The sequence below is a fragment of the Oryctolagus cuniculus genome, chromosome 7 (genome assembly GCF_051225735.1).
Source record: "Oryctolagus cuniculus isolate XC-2025 breed Fujian yellow rabbit chromosome 7, ASM5122573v1, whole genome shotgun sequence".
Taxonomy (NCBI): domain Eukaryota; kingdom Metazoa; phylum Chordata; class Mammalia; order Lagomorpha; family Leporidae; genus Oryctolagus; species Oryctolagus cuniculus.
Genome location: NC_142873.1, coordinates 57,225,101 through 57,246,623, shown reverse-complemented (window position 1 = coordinate 57,246,623; position 21,523 = coordinate 57,225,101). Strand labels below are relative to the sequence as shown.

The following is a 21,523-nucleotide window of genomic DNA, read 5'->3' as shown; positions in this document are numbered from 1 at the left end:
GGGAAGTCACAGAGCAGGCTGCATAATGGGTCATGGACTCTGTCTCCTAGATAAATGTAATTGAGTGTGTTCATTTCTAATTTCTATATTGTATGGATGAGCCAAACAAAAATGAAAGTGGGAAGTAAGAATATGATTTCTGTTCTTGTGACTTGTAAGCATTAATCAAAAGCCCAGGTGGGAAAGATGTTAATGTTCCAGTTCCGGACAGCTGCCAGCCATGCTGCTCTCCCTGAAGAGTCGGCTCACAGCTGCTTGTCTCATTTTGATAGATCCTGTTGGCCGCATGCTTTTCTGTATCCGTTCTTACTTCTACTGTTTTTTCATTTGAACAGAACATCACGGTCCACCATCAGGAACAAACTCAGCCCGGCAGAGCCCAGCACTGCAACACAGGCCCATGGGACAGTCACAGGCCAACCACACACCTGGGGACAGGTGAGGTTGTTCTTAGATTTTCGCTCCTGATCTCCCCAATCTTCATAACCCACTGCATCCCCAACTCCCATGCTGTTAATGTGAAAGCCAGCTGTTGAGGTCAACATAAGAACTCTGGCAGGTTCCACCCTCAAATACTTTCACTATTCCCTTTCCCCCAGTGTCTCCATCCCTCTCCTCAACCCCTTCCCAGGCGCGGTGCGATTATCCTGTCATGAGAGTTGCACGAAGGTGGAAAGAAGTGACAGCAGCCTCAGCTTCTGCTGCTCTTGTTCATTATGGTTTTGATGGGAAAACTCCAGGGGCTGGCGCTGTGGTGCAGCGGGTTAACGCCCTGGCCTGAAGCGCCGGCATCCCATATGAGCGCCAGTTCAAGACCCAGCTGCTGCTCTTCCAATCCAGCTCTCTGCTATGGCCTGGGAAGGCAGTGGAAGATGGCACAAGTCTTTGGGCCCCTGCACCTGCGTGGGAGACCCAGAAGAAGCTCCTGGCTCCTGATCGGTGCAGCTCCGGCCGTTGCGGCCAATTGGGGAGTGAACCAGCGGATGGAAAACCTCTCTCTCTCTCTCTCTCTCTCTCTCTCTCTCCCCTCTGCCTCTCCTCTCTGTCTGTGTAACTCTGACTTTCAAGTAAATAAATAAATCTTAAAAAAAAAAAAAGTTCCTCCAAAAAAAAAAAAAAAAAAAGATTGAAAACTCAAGATCTGCAGATCTGCTTGGGTTGTCGTCTCAGACTGCCTGAGCAGAGCAGAGCAGAGCATCTTTCTTTCCTGTTTTGTTCAAACACAGCCATGGAACAAAAACTAGATTTCCAGAAACTCAGCAACTGCAGGAAAGCTGTTTTTCACTGTGACAAGGTCAGCTTCTCTGCCCTCTGTTCAGCTACTGAGTGCAGTTTTCCTTGGTGGGAAACCGCACTGAGATGCCCTTGAGAAAGACAGTGCTGGCGTCAGACGTGGGCTGGGTTGGGAGTTAAAGGCCGGGCTTCTCAAGCAGCCCTGGTTCCGGACACAGTGAGCCAATAGTGATTTGTCAGAGGAGAACGGCAACGTTTAGCTTTTCAAAGACAAGAAATTAACCTGCCTTTACTTTTACAATGATTCTCATTTTCTCACTTACAAGAGTGACTTGACTTCTCTCTTGTAGAAGTGCCCTGGAAGGTGAAGTGGGAAAAGATGTCTCCACTCCCTATAGACATTCCTGGTCTGACCACAAGCACCTCACCCCACCTGATACCGCCGTGATCTCCGTCGTGGGCAGTCGGCACAATCAGGTGAGCCAGGATCCCCCAAATGCAGACCAAACTTTTGAGTTGCTGTGTTAGTGCTATGGGTGAAAGCTTAGTGCAAATCAGTTCAGAAATTTGTTCCAAAAATAGTGCTTGTCTACCTGGCTGTGTATTCACATTCAGTTATCTTCCATGAAGGATTGTAAAGAGAAAAGTTGACTCTTCCAGTAGAAGAAATTTGAGCCCTCAATTAAGTCCTTAGAAGTAAATAGTATTTTAACTAAACAAAATAGGAGTCACTTTTTTTTTTTTTTTTTCAGGAAAATGTCAAAATCTAGTTAGAGGAAGCACCTTCTAAATCTCTGTTTCCTGAGTGTTCCATTGCACATTGACCAACTAGTAGGGAAGATGTGTAAATCTTCAGATTCATTAGGGGCATTGACAAAAACAACCCTCAAACCCAAACTAATCTTCCTTCCTCACGATGCAGGATGCATACGAGAGTATGAATTATTTCTTGCAGCTATAAAAGTAGCCTTTCTTCAAAATGTAAATAAGTCAGTCCTTGAGAATTTTTCATATACTTCTTTCTTTGTAGAGCCTTGGTTGTTACCCAGTAGAGCTGGAGAGAGGGCCCCGGGGCTTTGGATTCAGCCTCCGAGGGGGCAAGGAGTACAACATGGGGCTGTTCATCCTTCGTCTTGCTGAGGACGGCCCCGCCATCAAAGACGGCAGAATCCACGTGAGTTGGCTTCTGGCCGTAACCTGTGGCTCTCATTTCAGACTGGAAACATCTAAAAATAATTGCTGTAAAGAAAATGAAGAAGGAAACCTCTTGAATCTTAAGAAGCAGGTTTTTCCATTACTAAAATCTAAAGGGCAAATACTTGTTACTTTGTGTTTTACTTTTTGCTTAGTTTTTACCTATTTATTTACACTTTATTTGGAAATCAAAGAGACAGAGATTTCCTGTCTGCTGGCTTACTCCCCAAATACCCACAACAAGAACTAGGCCAAGCTGAAGCCAGGAACCTGGAACTCGGTCTGGATCTTCCTCATGGGTGGCAGGACCCAAGTACTTGAGCCATCACCTACTGCCCCCCAGGGCGTGTGTCAGCAGGAAGCTGGATCAGAAGTGAGGAGGTGGGGCTTGACCCAGGCACTGTAGTATGGGATGTGGGCCTCCCAGGCAGCATCCTAACCACTCTGCCAAATGCCTGTCCCCATTTTTCTTTCTCAACCCCCTTGATGATTTCATGTATCCACTTCAGTGTGCTATACTATATTGAAACCCAATGGCCGCGCCGCGGCTCAATAGGCTAATCCTTCACCTTGCGGCGCCAGCACGCCGGGTTCTAGTCCCAGTCAGGGTGCGGATTCTGTCCCGGTTGCCCCTCTTCCAGGTCAGCTCTCTGCTGTGGCCAGGGAGTGCAGTGGAGGATGGTCCAAGTGCTTGGGCCCTGCACCCCATGGGAGACCAGAAGCACCTGGCTCCTGCCTTCGGATCAGCGCGGTGTGCCAGCCACAGCGCACCAGCTGCGGCGGCCATTGGAGGTGAACCAACAGCAAAGGAAGACCTTTCTCTCTGTCTCTCTCTCTCACTGTCCACTCTGCCTGTCAAAAAAAAAAAAAAAAAAGTAAATTTTTTTTAAAGATTCATTTTATTTATTTGAAAGGCAGAGTGACAGAGACAGAGAGAGATCTTCCATCCTCCAGTTTACTCCCCAGATGGCCACAATGGCCAGGGCTGGGCCAGGCGAAAGCCAGGAGCCAGCTCTCCCACATGGGTGCAGGGGCCAAGCACTCAGGCCATCTTCTGCCTCTTTCCAGGCACATTAGCAGGGAGCTGGATGGGAAGCGGAGCAGCCAAGGCCCAAACCAGCACCCATATGGGTTGCTGGCATCACAGGTAGCAGCTTTATCCATTATGCCATAGCGCTAGCCCCTGAAATAAAAATTTTTGAAAAGATTATTATTATAAGACACTTGCTGTCTTCAATTTTTTTTAAAAAAAATAGTTAATTCACTTGTATTTAGTTAGGTTGCATACTAGAATTTTAAGTTCAAGAGTACTATCCAAGAGAATTTTTGTACTTCCTTCCTCTGTCACCAGTAAGCAGTGGGATGAGGGAACTGGGTTTTTTGTGCTCTGTTTGTTTTACCTTTTAACTTAAGTAAACTAACCCGAAAGGCAGGCAGTCCTGTGAGTTATTAGGTGGCATGTTCTGACAGTGATTGCCAAAGGCTTCTGCACGATCACAGTTTCTAATTTCTCACATCACTACTTCACTCCCATTACTGGTTTCATAATCATGTATTGTGTTTGTGCTATCCATGGTTTCTACCAACCATAGAATGAGTTGGAAGGGGTGACCTGAGAAAGACCTGTGATTAGTGAGTGAGAGGAAGTTAAGAACATGGGAAGGTTGTGAGAGCAGAGCTGCAGAATGTTTATGACAGGGAGAGGGGCTCGTGGCAGGATGCCTACAACCAAGAGCTAGGATCTAGCCTCAGTTCACTTTCTTGTAGAGACAGTTCAGGGGCTGGTGTTGTTGGCATAGCAGGTAAAGTCTGCAGTGCCAGCATCCCACATGGGCACCAATTTGAGTCCTAGCTACTCCACTTCTTATCCAGCTCCTTGCTAATGGCCTGGAAAAAGCAGTGGAGAATGGCAGAAGCATTTGGGCCCTTGCCACTAATATGGGAGACCAAGATGAAGCCACTGGCTTCTGCCTGGCCCAGCGCTGGCTGTTGTAGCCATCTAGGGAGTGAACCAGTGGATGGGAATTATCTCTGTCTCTCCCTGACTTTCAAAATAAACAATCTGAGAGAGAGAGAGAGAGAGAGAGAGAGAAATGCAGAAGAGCGAAAGAAAGTGTTGTCTTCCATCCGCTGGTTCACTCCCCAAATGGCCACACAGCCAGAGCTGGGCCAATCTGAAGCCAGAAGCCAGAAGCCAGGAACTTCTTCCAGGTTTCCCACGCAAATCCAGGGGCCCAAGCACTTGGGCCATCTTCCACTGCCTTCCCAGGCCATAGCAGAGAGCTGGATTAGAAGTAGAACAGCCAGGACTTGAACTGGCGCCCATGTGGGATGCTGGCGCTGCAGGCAAAGGCTTAACCTACTACTATCAGTGCTGACCTAAAAAGTGCATTATTTATTTGAGATACAGAAAGAATTCCCACCCACTGGTTCTGTTTCCAGATGAAACAGAACCAGATTTCATTCCAGATTAAAAATAAGCTCTGACAACTGAAAACAGAAACAAGCTATTAACCGTTAGGTCCAAAACTGCTCTGAGCTATAATAAGATGATGTCAGCTCTTCAGAAGAGTTACTTTTCTGGCGATTAACTATCAAAATCTTAACTGGTAAGGAACATGAGAATCTTGCATAGAACTGGAACGCAGTAAAGTCGTACTGATGACAACAATCAGGGATAAATCTGCTCTAGCTGCCACTCCCGTGCATTTTCTGTGAGGCTAACAACTGGACTTGGGGTCCAGTATCTGTTATTCAGTGGCTGATCTAGTGCACTGAATATCATAGTAGGTATTCCATAGAAACGTTCAAAGTAAACTGGATCAACAGCCATTCTACCTATGAAATAATTGTTGTTTTTTAACAGATAAGATCAGTTCCTCACTCTTACTGGTAGACGGACAGGAGTGGGGAGTGCATGAGGTAGTCAGCAACACTGTACTGGTCACTACACTTGGAAAGGAACTGACAGTCACTGAGAGGATCTGCAGGTTTAGTGAGTTCTAAGCTGGTCCTTACATCTGGTTAAGAGGAGGAGGAGGGTAGAGGATGTTCTGAGATAAGAGAATTATGGGAAAGTCCATATTAGGGAATAGTGTCAAAATCTTTTAATATTCAACAAAAAGCAGTCAGATCTAGAAAACAGTGAGAGTCTACCCTCCTGAAGGCAGCACGCTTCCAACTACAGTCTCTGCAGTGGCATTACCCCCACCTGCAGAGTTAAAACTGGAGCTCAGGGATACTGAATCTCCTGTGAGTGCCGCTGTGGGACCAGCGCTGTGGTCCTCTAGCACAGCCCGTGGGCTCCATCTGGATTTGTTGTTACATGTAGTTTCTTAACAGGCTGTAGCATAATGTAAGCCTTGTGTTGTAATTCCAATATGTTTTTAGTGAGAAAAGAGATTCTTTTTTGCTAGCCCTTCTTCCTACTTTTCTTCTTCTATTTCATTTTTTCTCCTTTCATTTCTCTTCTTTACTCTTTGTTCCCCCACAATTTTAAATTATAAAAAATAGAACCTGAATGTTTATTTTTCTATCTATCAAAAGTTGTTCCTTTTTATTACATCTTCAAATAACACCATTTTAAAATATAGTTTACTCTTAGAGGTGCCTTTTTTTTTTTTAAGATTTATTCATTTATTTGAAAGTCAGAGTTACACAGAGAAGGAGAGGCAGAGACAGATCTTCCCTCCGCTAGTTCACTCCCCAACTGGCCGCAGCTGCACTGATCCGAAGCTAGAAGCCAGGAGCTTCCTCCAGGTCTCCCACATGGGTGCAGGGGCCCAAGGACTTGGGTCATCTTCCATTGCTTTCCCAGGCCACAGCAGAGAGCTGGATAGGAAGTGGAGCAGCCAGGTGTCGAATCGGTGCCCATATGGGATGACGGCCCTGAAGGCGGTGGCTTTACCTGCTACACCACAGCACCGGCCCCAGAGGTGCCTTTTTTTATCTTTTAGTTTTCTGTAGCTTCCCCTCCTCTGAGGGCCTGCCACCAGAAATCTGAAAGCCCTCTTTTCCCACCAATTTAATTTTAAACAAAAATGACACCTGGTGGCAAATCTACTCAATTACAAGTTGTATTTACAGTTTATTATACTAAGAATAAAGTGTACAGATTTGGAGAGTTAAGTCAAATGTGATTGAAATTAATTAGAATTTCAACCATGTTTTATAGGATAAACCTGAAGCATGCCCCAGTTATTACCTTCTTTAATTGACATTTAATTACCTGCAGGATTGTATGTCTAATACTGATTTCTCCTCTGTATCTCTTCTTCACAATTTTTTCACTACTTAAACAAGAGAAATCTATATACTGACTTTTGTTTCATGCATATATTCTCAATAGTAAGGGGTTTTTTTAATTAATTATCTTTAGTGCTTCTCTCCATCCTGTTTTTATTATTGTCTTTAAAAAAATTAACTGAATACCAGACACTGGGTAATTTATAAAGAAAACAAATTTATTTCCCACAGTCTGACAGCTGGGAAGTCCTAGGTTGAGAGGCCACATCTGGTGAGGGCCATCCTGATAACAGGACTGTGCACAGTCCTGAGCCCTGTGGGGCGTCACGTGGCAAGACCAAGCATGGGTGACCCAGGGAGTCTGGTAACAAAGCTACTCCCTCACTATGCCATTCAGCCACTTGTCCATGAATAGATGAATGAGGGCAGAGCCCTCACAATGCAAGCCCCCCCCCAAAAAATTCCCCCTCCAGTAAGTCATATGACTTTGGGGATTAATGCCAACACATACATTCCAGGGACAAACATTCAAATCCTAGCAATATGAAATCCATCTTTTTTCTGATTACATATCCTCCAGTTCTTTAAGAGTAAGACTCATCTTTTTTTATATATAAATATGCAGGACACTTTATGTTCTATTTCACAATTTATTTGAAATTTTTTGCATTGTAAAGAATAGGGTGTAGTCTATAGTTAAATCTTCCTACCAGTGCGCTTTAATATACTTGAAAACTAACATTTGTGCTTGGTGTACAATCCTGTTTCATCTCATTAAATCCTTCCAAGAACCCCAGGAGTCGGTACAGAAACCCTCACTTAGTAACTGAGGAAAACGAGACCACACAGCCAGCAAGCAGAGCCAGGACGTGAGCCTCAGCCACAGCGCTGGGCTGTATGTGGACTGGGTGTAGATACTGACCTTTGAGAAGTAATTATCAGTTCCCCTTCTGCTGTTACTTATGGGTTATTTTAGTAAGCTCCCATAAAGATTTACAATTTTGCTTTTGGAGATTTTACCAATATCGCATGGTTTAGTTCTGTTTTGAAGCCAATAGTCTTCTGTTGGCCTGTCTTCTTGAAATCAATTTAAAATTATTATTATTTTTTTTTTTTGATAGGCAGAGTGGACAGTGAGAGAGAGAGAGAGAAAGGTCTTCCTTTTGCTGTTGGTTCACCCTCCAATGGCCGCCACGCCTGGCGCGCTACAGCCGGCGCACCGCGCTGATCCGAAGGCAGGAGCCAGGTGCTTATCCTGGTTTCCCATGGGGTGCAGGGCCCAAGCACTTGGGCCATCCTCCACTGCACTCCCTGGCCACAGCAGAGAGCTGGCCTGGAAGAGGGGCAACCGGGACAGAATCTGGTGCCCCGACCAGGACTAGAACCCGGTGTGCCGGCGCCGCAAGGTGGAGGATTAGCCTAGTGAGCCGCGGCGCCAGCCTAAAATCATTATTTTTAATCAGGTTCTTTGCAAAAGTTATACTTGACTTTTCCATATTTGTCCTTTTTCTTTTAAAATAACAACAGACATTTCTGCAAACACAAACAGTACTGAAGTACCTTACTCTGATCCCTAGCTTTATGTTGGAAATGATTTTACACTGAAGTCTTTAAATGTAAGGCAGTTACTGGCTTCAAGTAAGTGTTTATATTAATCTCTAAGCTTAATTTTTTAGGCTTTTAATCTATAAATGTCATTTGTCTAATGCCTCATACACGTACAGGACATAATGGCAATACCCAGGCGCGGGCAGTTCTCCCAGGAAGGACTTCAAAGATGAGGCACCACCTGCCCAGGTTTTAAGGAATAAATTCAAGATTCAGCTCAAGTTTGAAAGTCCCCTTCACAGACTGATCATCCACATAGCGACCTGTGGGATCATTTGGATTGGGGTAGAAACTTACCTCCTGTTCCACTGCTTACCTTTTGGTGCCAAGTGTAGAATTTGGTTCTTGGATTGAAGATGCCTATATCCTGACTTAGCAGCCATATAAAACTTATCCATGTGCGATTTGTATCGAGAAAGTAAAACTGGACATTGTCTCTTCCTGTGGTTGTGCACTCCTCAGCCCTAGTGTGATTGTGCTGTGATCACATTAAATATTTAACAAATGAGAGAGTCACTTAGCAAGGTCACATGGCTGTGGAGCTGACAGAAGCAGAAAAGAAGAAGAGTGCAGAGTTTCATGTTGTTCCCGGGAATGTTCCCTGTCTAGGTTGGTGACCAGATTGTTGAAATCAATGGGGAGCCCACACAAGGCATCACACATACTCGAGCAATTGAGCTCATTCAGGCTGGTGGAAATAAAGTTCTTCTTCTCTTGAGGCCAGGAGCTGGCTTGATACCTGACCACGGTAAGTAACGTAGTTCGCTGGTAGCTTCAAAGTTGTATGTTAGGGAAGGGCAGCAGAAGGAAAAGGAATTTCTATTTGGAGGATAGCTTTTTTTTTTTTAACTAGCTAATTCAGAGGTGAACACCAGAACCACCAGAATCTAGTTGGATAACCGTGTACAAGTGAATTCAAGTATTCAATTTGTTGGAATGGAGTCCACTTTAAGTTGATTTCATCAGAAAACACAGATGGCTTTTGCGGAGAAATGTGCCTGTAAAATGGCAGGGCCCAGGAGGCAGCCATGTAGACGTCCTGCAGAACACTGCATGGCTCCTCTGGCCTGGCTCTCTCCTTCCCTGACTGACTACACGCTCCCAGCAAATGTTCCTTCCGTCCATGCGTAAGATGCGTGTCTCTGAGGGAGTAGGGTAAGGACTTCGGACTTTACTGGTCACTTGTCAGAAACAAGTCACGATAGCACTACCTCAAGACAGAGTTGGGCCTGAGACCATACCTGTACTCCTGTACTAATTGCAAACTTTCTTGGTTTCATTGTATGTTTTTGAAATATCACAGTATTTTAAAATCACTACTTTTAAGTACACTGTCCTGGAAATAAAGGCAGGACCACGCCCACTGAATACCTGTCCCCTCCCTGCCAAGGGCTGAGGGGGGGTCGTGCAGCCAGGAGCTCCTGCAGTCCCTTCAGCTTGTGAGTCTACTATCTGCCACCACCTGCTTAGGAATCATACATTCCCAGTGACACCTTTGCTAACTGCGCTGATTTTTTTTTTTTTTCCACATAGTCCTAGGCTTTTTCTCTTCCTTCTTCAGGTTTGGCTCCTTCCGGTCTGTGCTCCTACGTGAAACCTGAGCAACATTAAGGCTTTCAGGGCTTTTCTTGGTCTTTCCTTAAAAAGACTTGGTAAATTTGCATGTCTTGTAAATCACTTCCTTCTTTTGTTTTCTTTTTAATTAAAAATGATGCTATTAAGTACATCTGTTTCTATCTTCTGCACTTTTCAGTCTTCTTTTGACATTAAATTGGACAGCTTACTGTAAGAAAATTATTTGCAAATGCCCATGTACCTCATTCTGGTTACCACAGTTTGGTCTCCTTTATTAATTAGTGATTTGGTCATATCCTTAAGATAAAACTTAGTTAGCTTGTGGACCAGGTAATTTGGTCCAATTTTATTATTTGTTTCTTTTAAGTTCATTATTGGGCCTTAATAATTTACAGCTCATATATTATCTTGCTAATTCTACATAACTGGAAAAATGAATTATTTTATGTATAGAAACAGCCTACCTTCTTGTATGAACAGATGTCTCTACACGTGTTCCTTTACAGAGAGGGAAACATGTACACTAAAATGCTCACGCTTAGGCTGTCTCAGCAGTCAGTACACATCAAATAGATGTTGAAGTTTCAAACTTCTTGGACCTATATAGAATTCTAAAATTTAATCATGTTCTACTTAAATCACTTTTTTAGGTGATTGGGATATTAATAATCCTTCATCTTCAAATGTGATTTATGATGAACAGTCACCATTTTCCCCATCTTCACATTCTGCTTCCGTATTTGAAGAGTCCCAGATGCCAGTAACTGAAGAATGCTTAAAGAGAGTGCAGATAGGTAGAAAGGCAGAAGAATTCAAGGACGCTGCTCCTGAAAAGAAAGGCACTTCAGATGAAAATCAGTCTGAGACCAAGCATCAGTCCCTTCAAACAAATGTGAATAAGAGGGACCAACCCAACTGTCATGGGCACAGTGACAAGAAAAATCTATTAAAAATAGAAAATGGTGTTCCACCAAGAGGTAGATCTACTAGTCCCAAAAAGTCAACCAATCCACATTCAGAGGAACATCTGGAAAAAAGTGCCGGCCCTCGAAAAAATGACCCCCCAAGACGACCCAGGGATCGGTCGCTGAGCCCCAGGAAAGGGGAGAACAGAAGTTCCCAGCTCCGCACCAGGACAGGCCCTGGACAAGAGCCCTGCCCACCAAGCAGCCCGAGGAAGCAGCAGAAGGCGGAGGGAAGCCAAGACCAGCCCCACGCCGAAGCCGAGTTCCCAGAGGGCGCCGCTGAGCACGGCCCCGCAGGGAGGGGAAAGGCAGGGGTCGTCAGGAAGGATGCGAGTGCGAGGCCGGGCAAGAGCAGAGCCAGATCTCCGGAGAAAAGATGCAAGCGGGTGGATGAAAAGGCTCTGCCATCCAAAAAGACGAACACCACTAGCAGAGCCCTGCCTGAAGATGGAAAAGGGAAGACGGCACGCAGAGAAGCAAGTTCTAGTCAAGACCAAACAGCGGAAAGTGCCCACGTGTCAGAAAAGCCGCCAAGGCAGGAGCCTGCCTCCCACAGAGGGAGGGACCTGGAGGCGGCTGACGGGAGGAGTGCAAGCGGCTCTCCGGTTAAAAAACCCCCCATAACTCCCGGGCCCTGGAAGGTGCCCAGTGCAAATAAAGTCCCAAGCACGAGTGACTTGCAGACTGAGAAACGGGTGTGACCTTCAGTAGCAAACAAACAAGTTGTAATTTTTCTTAACTAAAAAGCATTTTTCCCCAAAATAATACTTTTTTGCAACAATTCCTGAACATTTTAATTCGAGCATCAAATGACCGAGGCTGCATGAAGGGCCTTTAGGATCGCTGAGAACCCGTGTGCCCCCAGCTGAGTGCCCTCCCTCCCACTCAGGAAGGCGCTGCGTCCGCCCGCAGGCTGCTCGGCTCCTCTTCCCGAGGGTCTGAACAAGTAACTTCTGTTGATCCTAGCAGGGTGTTCATCACACACTTCGTATCTGTGCCAAGTTATCTACTGGATCATGTCAGCTTCACCCTCCTCATCCAGATATCTCCAGTCATGAAAAAGTGAGGTTTGCCTTGAAAGTTGATGTTCTCAATAGCATGCTGCATGTTTACGGAGAGAAATATTTGAATCCTTGCAGAAAAGATTAAATCACCATTAAATCAAGATGGTAGTTGCCTCTTCTAACAGCTACTGATGTCCCAGTTTAAAAATAAAACTCGAAATTTCACTCCTTTAAAGAAAATATATACAACCAAATATTGACACTTTCATATGGCTTGTATGTTCGTTTGGCTGTTAAAGATTACTTACGATCCGAAACAGCAGAGTTCAGCTCGTGCTGTGGCTCCAGCCCTGGCGTGGTGATCTCAGGTCCCCTCTTCCTGCTGCAGTAATTTCATCATGGAGCCACGGAGCAGCGTGTGGAAATACTGCTCATTGCTCTTCGAAGAAAAACTACCGACCGTCTGTTCCTGGATGTCTTCGTTGTACCTACTACTAACGTCGTTAGTCCTGATACATACATACCTGAGGAGTCAGATCGGTAGAGAGTGTCTCAGGGGCCTGATCAGAAAGCCTGTTTCACAGTCCTTTGCCAGCCGAAGCATCAGCTCTGGCAGTACATGTCCACGCCAGGTGTGGAGCAGCAGACCCTGGCTAAGACCGACCCAGCAAGGAAGGACAAACGTGGCAGACAGTCCTCGCTGCACTGTATTTTATTTTTAATCTACATTAACTTCCTTATTTAGAAATAAGAGACTTAACATGTGCTTAGCTTTTACAAATTTTCAGAGTCCTCTTGAATTCTAATTAAAGATATTTGTTGAAAGAGGAAGTTTTAAACTCCGTAAAACAGCGGGCTTCTCAGTCCCATGAAACAGCACTCAGTAGCATTGTCAAAAAAGGCACATTCTCAGAATCAAATTATTTTCTAGAATATTTGCACACACTTGTGCTGTCACCCAAGTTCATCTTGTGAAACAACACATCAGGTCCTTCCCTCTGCCAGTCTGACTGTGAAACTCTCGCACGTGACAACTGTATCAGCCCTGGAGATAAGACGCACTTCCCAGAGGGAGTTGTGAAACCCCATTTTCATCCAGAACTATATTTAGTCACCCATTGTTAACTACTTGAATAGAGCAAAACTAGGAGGCGTGGTAAATGCCAAGAATTTAGTACCACAGAAATTTATTTTCCCTATAGCTCACAATTAGTGATACAAATCCTATTTTTATCGTTAACTGTGACATAACTTTGATGTCATATGTTGTCAGTCTGATGTGGCTCTTCCTAAGTAACCTGTCACTGTACTGATTATATACTGATTTAGCGATGTGGCCTTGGAATGTCTAGAAAAATATGGATGTACTGGTTGTAAATGTTTATATATTGTACAGTCCCTTTATATATACACTGAGGTTCTGATTAGAGAAAGAGATCTGTAAATCGCTCGTTATTTTTTATATAGATATTAAAAAAAGAAAAAGCAAAAAGTAATTCCTGGCCTGCATCTCTTTTGCTGTCAGTTTTGTTTAATGCTGCTTTCTGGTTTTGGAGACAGTTCCCACTACGGCCTGATCCTTACCCTCCAGCCCACACCCAGAGTCCCACAATCAGGAAGATTCTTCCAGTGACGACTTTAGCTACAGAGGTTCTACTTTTATTATCTATAAAGCTTGAAACTGATTTGTGCCAGATATCATGATGCCCGTTTTTCACTTTCATTGCCAACAAAACAGTGTTGCATAAACAGTCTGTCCCTAACAAAGCCCTCCCTCACACTGTCCTACTGGGGATTCAGCCCCCAGACACTTATCACGGCGACAGCAGCAGAAGTCCAGTACCACAAGATCGCGGAGTTCAATGATTTCATCACACTGGGGCAGTTCACATTTTAAAATATCATTTAATTGACATTTATACTTACTTTCAGGATGAAGTGTTCTGACTTGATTTCATATAACTCTCAATGTGAATAATACTTCAAGACCATGATGAATTTAGTACTCTTCGGGGGAAAGTACATTCCTAGTTACACTGCGTGAGTGCGCACTAAAAATAAGCCTCCGCAGTGGAGAGGTTGCAGCGAAGGCCACACAGCTTGGCAGCAGAACCATCCTGTTGCTGTCTCAGTGGACATATCTTCTTACTGGCCACAGCAGGCAGGAAATCGTGGGAAGCTACTGCACTGCCTCACTAGCAAGATTAGAAAGGTGGGTCTTATCCTCTGAGCCAATCAGCTTCTGTGTAATGGTCAGTTCCTTGTCCTCAGAAAGGCATTTGACTTTTTACTGCTACATGAGAATATCTTGATAGCAAGATGTTCTTTTAAACATGTAGACAAGTGAATTTTATGTTTAAAGCAGAGTTGGGTTTTAACAAAGCAGGGGGCATTCACATCAGTGGGAGCACCTAATGCCTGCCAGGGAGCCAGTCCAGAGTGTGCCCTCGGGTCAAGGAACACTGGTGCGCATGTAGACTGGTGACGGAAGGGGACACCTGAGTGGGGTAAGGTTGACTGCAGCACGTGTGCCCTCCATGGCATGCTTCAGTGCCCAACACTACGGTTTTTAAACAGTGACAGATTTACTTATTCAGGCAGTTCCTTCTGGTTCTATTAGATTTATCAATATAATGACTAATGCTAATAACATCATTATAGTTTAACAACACAATGACTTGTTAACAGCATACCATGTTTAAATGAAATCTGGGGCCGGCGCCGCGGCTCACTAGGCTAATCCTCCGCCTAGCGGCGCCGGCACACCGGGTTCTAGTCCCGGTCGGGGCTCCGGATTCTGTCCCGGTTGCCCCTCTTCCAGGCCAGCCCTCTGCTGTGGCCAGGGAGTGCAGTGGAGGATGGCCCAGGTGCTTGGGCCCTGCACCCCATGGGAGACCAGGAAAAGCACCTGGCTCCTGGCTCCTGCCATCGGATCAGCGCGGTGCGCCGGCCGCAGCACGCTGGCCGCGGCGGCCATTGGAGGGTGAACCAACGGCAAAAAGGAAGACCTTTCTCTCTGTCTCTCTCTCTCTCACTGTCCACTCTGCCTGTCAAAAAATAAAAAAAATAAAAAAAAATAATAATAAAAAAAAAAAAAAAATGAAATCTGGAATCTTTGCCTTGGTTAGGTAAGTTCAAGATATTCACTAAATTGGCTGTTTTCAATGTTGCCATGCAATTAACCTTAAGAAGTATAATAATATGAATGAATGATTGTAAAGTTGGGATTTTACTTCATAGAAAACTTGGAATTTTCCTCACTTATATTTGAAAATACAAAAACATAGAAAAGAGCTTTAAGTTAGCCTCAATCAAGATGTTAACAATTTTGTGAGTATGTGTCTATTTTACAATATTTGCATTAAAGTCAGCAAGAACTATTAGCAAACGCACCAGGTGTTTATTTTGTCCTTAAAGGACACCACGTGTTCACTGGAGTAGTAGCTTGGTGCAGCTCAGAGGCCCAGGTAAGGCCGCAGGAAAGGTATCGAGTTAGCGCTCACTTGTGAAACTCAAACTTCATCACTCAGCGTGGCAGCAGTAACTGCAAGAAGCAAAGGGTTATTGAAGGTCACTTGTCAGTACATGCTCAGGTGAAGCAACACGCCACAAAATCATGCTTAGGATTGAGAGTGAGACCCAGTGGCCCACTGAGTGTGTAGATGCAAACATTCTCAATGAAGCAGTTCGGTTGTTTGAAAGGAGGTTCTTTTTCCAGCACATATGGCTACTTAGCCTCTAGGCGTAAGAAAACAGAAACGGGACTTCTGCTTGGTAAGATATCCTAGTGCTTCATTTTTCTCCCCTCTTGGAAAGTCAGTGGAACCACACCCCTATAGGCAAGTACTTGGTCATCCCATTTTTCAAAGGTTTAGTTTATATTATACACGGGCCATAATGTACACATTTAAGAGGTCTGTAGACTATGCCTCCATAGCCATTGTCCCAATAGAAGAGCAGATTACAAAATTATTTCTCTGATCCCTCTATAATTACTATTACAATTAAATGTGTGAATGGCCAAATCTAGTTTTGGTTTAAATTCAACAGGTGAATATCAAAATCTCATTTCTCTTCTGAAATCAAAAGCACATGTTCCTAGAAATTTTATAGGGTTAAATGAACCACTGAGGGCAGGAGAACCATGAAATTACAGCTCTTCTATCCTATATTCTAACAACAACATTTCATGAATGGTAAATGAGTTGGGTCTAGTCTTGATTCAGTCAGCATTTTCATTGAGCACCAACTGTGGGGCAGGTGCTGTCCTGTATCCCAGAGACCTAGGAGTGAACAGAAGTCCTACCTTCAAGGTGCTGAGATTCTCAAGGGGAAGGAGACAAACAAGTAGGCAGACTTGAACATGATAATTGTGATTTAAGTGCCACGAAGGAAACTACCAGACTGACACAACTACCTCAAGTAAGGAACGGACAGCTGCACAGCCAGCCAGGGGTGAACACAGGAAGATGCATTCCAGGCAGCAGAAATGAGCTCACAGGAGAAACGGCGTGGTGCAGGGAAGGCACAGGGAGTGATGGAGGCAATGACGGAGAGGGCAGCGGGCCTGTTAACGAAGAGCGCTGCAGGCTACCGCCCGGGAAGCAAACAGAGGTACCCAGGAAGCGAATGGAAGCTACCGCCCGGTTAAGAACAGAGGTAGAAATGACAGAAACACAGCGTGCTTCACAAAGTTCATCACAAAGAACAGAGATTTTTATTTTGGTGAAAAAATTTTGAAAGCCATGCACAGTCCTAATATGCATCCCTATGAACTTTTTGAGGACGTCTCCTATTTGTCAGATTCACTCATGCGGTTGTGGAGAACCAACCTCACAAGGCAAGAACAAACAGGCCAGCAGGTCAGCAGAGCAGCTGAGGTGAGAGTCAAGTTGGCTTCACCTGGAAGCGAGGAAGCTGCAAGTGACTGGAGAGCAGATTAGACGGGGACCCTCAGCGTCAGCAAGCAGGCAGACTGTCAGTTACTAAGGTGGCGGAAGCATTTACTTCCCCCACCTTAAAACTAAGAACAAATGGGGATGGAGATATATGGATATATACATATATATATATGAAAATATATTGTTAAAAAAACGGACTGTAGGATGTAGGTGGCAGGCAGCGCAGGACATGGAATCCAGTGTGTCCCACGGTTCCCCGGATGACTGCCTGCAGTTTCTAGGCTGCACTGCAGCCAAACCGAATCAAGCAGTCTCACCGAGTTGAGGAGACGGTGGGGAATCTGGAGGACCAGGACGTTTAGAACTTGCAGGAGGATCACCACAGAGAAGACAGCCATGGTGAGGTGACAACTCCAAGTCGTGCACAGGGCTCCTTGCATACTCCGCCAAGTAGTGATCAACATGAGTAGATGCGGAAATCCCACGATGAGGGAAAGAGTCACAGAGAACACAAGCAGAAAAACTCCTGAAGTTTACACAGAACTGGGAATGGTTCACCTTCCACAGCCAAAAAGAAAAAGCTGGTAATTCGCAGGGCATCATCAAACGGAATCCTCTGAACAGCAGGAGAGTAGCCCTGAACACGCCTCTGGCCCACCGGCCAAAGCTTACGAGCAAGCCTTAAAATGATCAAACTGTTTCCACATAGCTTCCCTGCCTTCGCAACCGAAGCTTGAGAACATTTAAAAGACCACCAAATCGGGGCCGGTACTGTGGCGTAGCACGTACAGCCACTGTCTGCAGCACTGGCCCCCCCAGTATGGGCACCAACTTGAGTCCCAGCTGTTCTCCCTTTCTCTGAAACTCCAACTTTCAAATAAATAAACCTTTAAGAAAAAAAAAAGACCACCAAAATAATACACACAGAATCCAACACCTAAGAACACAAAGTTCATAGCCAATAAAAAATTATCAGGCATGCAAAAACTCAGGAAGATAAGACCCAGGGTGAGAAAATCCCATCAATAAAAACAGACCCCAAAATGATTGAGATAGCTGTCTTACTGTTCTTATTGACTACTCCTCTTATAAATACACTTACTATGTTAAAGTATAGAAAAGAGTAAGCATGTTATGACATAAAAGGACTAAAATCAAACTTTAAGACATGAAAAGTACATTGGATGAGATTAACAGCTAATTAGTGTAGAGAAAGAGCTTAGTGAACCTGAAGGCGCAGTAACAAAAACCTCCAAAATTGAAGACAGAAAATGCTCGGAACATCACTGTGCTCCCAGACTCCAGGCAGCAGGAAGGAGGTGGGAGACAGTGAGGTTCTGCTACAACTACTAAATGTCCAAGCCAGCTTACTAATGAAGGCGGGCATCTGCGGCTCAGAGCTCTGGGGGTTTGTGGTCCAGCAGGCAGGCCCCGCTCAGGCCGAGTGGCGAGGCTGAGGGCGGCAGAGGATGTATTGTGCACGTGTGCATAAGAGGACGCAAACAACCCGCGTCAACAAAGGCGTGGCCCAGCAACCGCACACTGAGGCTCTGAAACTGAGGGATGGTGCACCAGGTTGCAAACAATAAAATTACCCATGATGCATGGGACAGGAAACAGCGAGACGACCTGCATGTGGAAACCACCATGTGTGAGCAGGCCTGTAGTTGTTTCTCACGCTTAGTAACAAGGCATCATGTGGTGACTGTCACCTCAGCTAACAGTTATTAGCACTGAACAAAAACGGTAAGCTAATTAATAATTTCTCAGTTTATTTCACAGTTTAAGTGAGTTTTTTTCAACAAAAGCCTAGAAATCAAAAACTTCCAGTAAAGTTCTTTTATTCAGATTCAACCTAAAATAATTTATTCACTCTGTCTTTGACACGGAAATGAAATCTCTAACTCCATAGAGTATAATAGAAAAGTACTGAATTTGCATATTTCCAGGAAAAGATTTTGCTTCATGCTTTGGGCATCTACCACAGTCATCCAGAAGACCACTTCCAGTAAATGCAACTGTCAGAGCACTGAAGCGCCCAGAATACATTCCCTAACTCAGAAAATGGTTCTTGTGTTACCAGAACACAGTCTCGAGGCTGCTGACTGTACTGTTGGACAGCCACAAAAACACAGGCTTTTTAGCATGCACACCCAAGTGGAAAGGACTTGTTCCTCTGGAGACACGACTCGTCAGTGTGCCAGAGCTGAGAGCACCGTGCGTGGGAACCAGCAGGTGGGCAGCTCACTGGTTCTGCAGCCTCCTCCTTCATGGGTAAACACTGACGCCAGCCAGGGCCCAGAGTCCAGGCGTATGATGCAGCTTATGATTTAATTTTCCATAGCTAAGAAAAGAAAATACCTAAAGTAAGTCAGCTGCAAGACAAACTTGGGATTTACAGGTGTATGTACATGACTACAAAACAAGAGCCCTTTAAGAAAAAAAAAATAGCAGCTCTGGAAATAGCAACTACTGAATATCATAGAGAAAAAACAACAACTTCCAGGATCAAAGATGACACGCTGCAGTTCAGTGTTGTTGGTTTTCACCCATTCTACCTCCACACACTTCCCTAGATCAGAGTGAGACCCTTACCTGGGCCTTGCTATTAAACGGATGTGAAATCCAAACTTGATTTTTTTGTTCCATGCAAGAGCTCAGTCTAGTGCACATAAATTAAATGAGACCCTGAGCTGAGAAGGCTGCGGACCAGTGACCAGACTGTTCCCTCCCTCACACGTTAGCTCCATGCGAGTCACACACGGTAAGCAGCACAGATGATTATACAGAGCAATTCTGAGAAGGGAGATGCTACGGAGAGGTGGTCACACTTACTCTTATATTAAATCCTAGAAGGTCACTTATAACACCTGAGACAGCGGAGAGGATGACTACTCTTGTGATGTTGTAGATGAGGGGATTCATCGTCAGCCCGTAGAGTCTGAACGGTGTGTCCAGCTCCTAGGAGACAGGAGGACTGCAGTGAGATGCCGTCAGTGACTCCTTCCTGTCACGGTCAAGTCTGACAAGGGCGAGGACGGCCACCAGCAGCCTCTCCTCAGTACTCAAAGCTACTTCCCAAAAAATCCGCAGTGCACTTTTTAAAAAGATTGATTTATTTAAAAAGCAGAGCAACAGCAAAAGAGGAAGACATACACAGAGAGAGATCATTCACCCCTGGCTCACTCCCCAAATGTCCACAACAAACTGGTCTGAGCCAGCCTGAGCCAGGAGCCGAGGACTCCATCCTGACCTCCCACTGGGCGGGCAGGGCCGGAGTACTTGGGCCATCGCTGCTGCTTTCCCAGCAGAGAGCTGGATCAGAAGCAGAACAGCAGGGTTCCAGTTGGCACTCTAACATGGAATGCTAGTGTCACAGCAGTAATTTAACCTGCTTGCCACAATGTCAGCCCCTCCTACTTTTCCAATGACTAGGATTTTTTAAAGATTTTTAATTTATTTGAAAGGCAAATTTACAGAGAGAGGGAGAGAGAGATCTTCCATCCACTGGTTCACTCCCCAAATGGCCACAACAGCAAAGGCTGGGCCACCTGCTCCTGCTTTCCCAGGCACATCAGCAGGGAGCTGTATAGGAAGTGGAACAGCCGGGACATGAACAGGTGCCCATATGGGATGCCAGCATTGCAGGTGGTGGCTTTACCAGCTATGCCACAACACCAGTCCCAGAAATTTTTTCAAAAGATTTATTTAATTATTTATTTATTTATTTTGAAATAGTTAACAGAGAAGGAGAGAGTCTTCCATCCACTGGTTCAGTCCTCAGATGGCCACAATGACCACTGCTGGGCAAGGCCAAAGCCAGAAGGCAGGAGCATCTTCTGGGCCTCCCACATGAGTGGCAGAGTCCCAGGCACTTGGACCATCCTCCACTGCCTTCCCAGGCACATTAGCAGGGACCTGGAATCGGAAGTGGAGCAGCCAGGACTCGAACTGGTGCCCATATGGGATGCCAGCATCACAGGCAGCGGCTTTACACAACACCGGTCCCCAAAATTCGATTATTATTTAGGTTTAACTGAAAACCATCAGGTGAACATTTTGGATCTACACAGTCTAACACCTACCCTTTCCCAGGGTATTTTCCAAGTAGTAAAACACTGATTTAATTAATGTCTTTAAAGCCAGCTTTAAAAGCCCTCCCTTTTCTTCTGTAAAAACACTACATGGTGGCCACAGCCCATGGCCAGTGAATTCCTGGTAGGAGACTCACTGCACACGTCTCTTCCCAGGAGTCGGGCAAGTCAGGGGCAGGGCTCAGAGACGGCAGCACAGAGAGCTCTGGGGAAGTTGTTCAGGGAGGCTGGGTAGCCCTTGGACACCAGCCAGCAGCAGCAGCTGCTTGGGTGCAGAGGTTGAGACCATGCCTAAGGACGGCAGCACGGAGCCACAGCAGCCGACTCCTGGCAAGGGCAGCGTGGGGCTTGTCAGTCTTGTTCCCCCCTTCGCCTCTCCACACAGGGACAAGGGAGCGCTGGCCACAGTAACTGCCCTGTGGAGGAGACTGGCCACCTCCTTAGAGCACTGACGCCCAGACGAACATGGCCATTTGTAGTCCCTGAAGGTGACAAGTGCCTTGAAGCTGGCCTGCTGCCCAGTCCGAGTCTGCTTTTGCACAGGTGGCCCTTTCCCCTCGAGGGCCGTCCCCAGGAAACCGTCAGTGATCTCCATCTGACTCCGTGCTGGACAGAGGGGAGAAGCGGGCTCCTCTCCTCTAGGGTCTTTGCCCAGACGGCCACACTGGGTGGTGAGAACCACTCTTCAGCCCCGGCCTTGCCCC

General features: G+C 45.5%; 2 protein-coding genes and 1 long non-coding RNA gene across 9 annotated transcripts in view; 1 reads left to right on the top strand and 2 right to left on the bottom strand.

The window, feature by feature from the left end:
• MAGI3 (membrane associated guanylate kinase, WW and PDZ domain containing 3) overlaps window positions 1-13,316 on the top strand; it is a 298,141-nt gene extending 284,825 nt beyond the window's left edge. For 2 of the 3 annotated variants that reach the window (XM_017345962.4, XM_017345963.4), the window contains exons 17-21: window positions 336-438; window positions 1,584-1,710; window positions 2,264-2,407; window positions 8,890-9,028; window positions 10,506-13,316. In XM_017345962.4, coding sequence (XP_017201451.3) covers window positions 336-438; window positions 1,584-1,710; window positions 2,264-2,407; window positions 8,890-9,028; window positions 10,506-11,521 — 1,529 coding nt within the window. In that variant the 3' untranslated portion in view covers window positions 11,522-13,316. Of the gene's footprint in view, window positions 1-335; window positions 439-1,583; window positions 1,711-2,263; window positions 2,408-8,889; window positions 9,029-9,841; window positions 9,933-10,505 lie in introns of all 3 variants that reach the window. The other variant, XM_017345964.4, reaches the window with a different exon arrangement.
• Window positions 13,317-15,207: 1,891 nt separating this feature from the next.
• LOC149125579 (uncharacterized) lies at window positions 15,208-17,182 on the bottom strand. The gene is made up of 2 exons (XR_016210728.1): window positions 17,043-17,182; window positions 15,208-15,368 (listed from the first exon to the last, which is right to left on the bottom strand). It is a non-coding gene; the product is annotated as an uncharacterized LOC149125579 (long non-coding RNA).
• Window positions 17,183-18,477: 1,295 nt separating this feature from the next.
• The window catches only part of PHTF1 (putative homeodomain transcription factor 1), a 49,862-nt gene continuing 46,816 nt past the window's right edge, over window positions 18,478-21,523 (bottom strand). For all 5 annotated transcript variants that reach the window (XM_070077842.2, XM_089300118.1, XM_070077849.2 and 2 more), the window contains 2 exons: window positions 19,561-19,686; window positions 18,478-19,069 (listed from right to left, as the gene is read on the bottom strand). In XM_070077842.2, coding sequence (XP_069933943.1) covers window positions 19,049-19,069; window positions 19,561-19,686 — 147 coding nt within the window. In that variant the 3' untranslated portion in view covers window positions 18,478-19,048. The remainder of the gene's footprint in view (window positions 19,070-19,560; window positions 19,687-21,523) is intronic.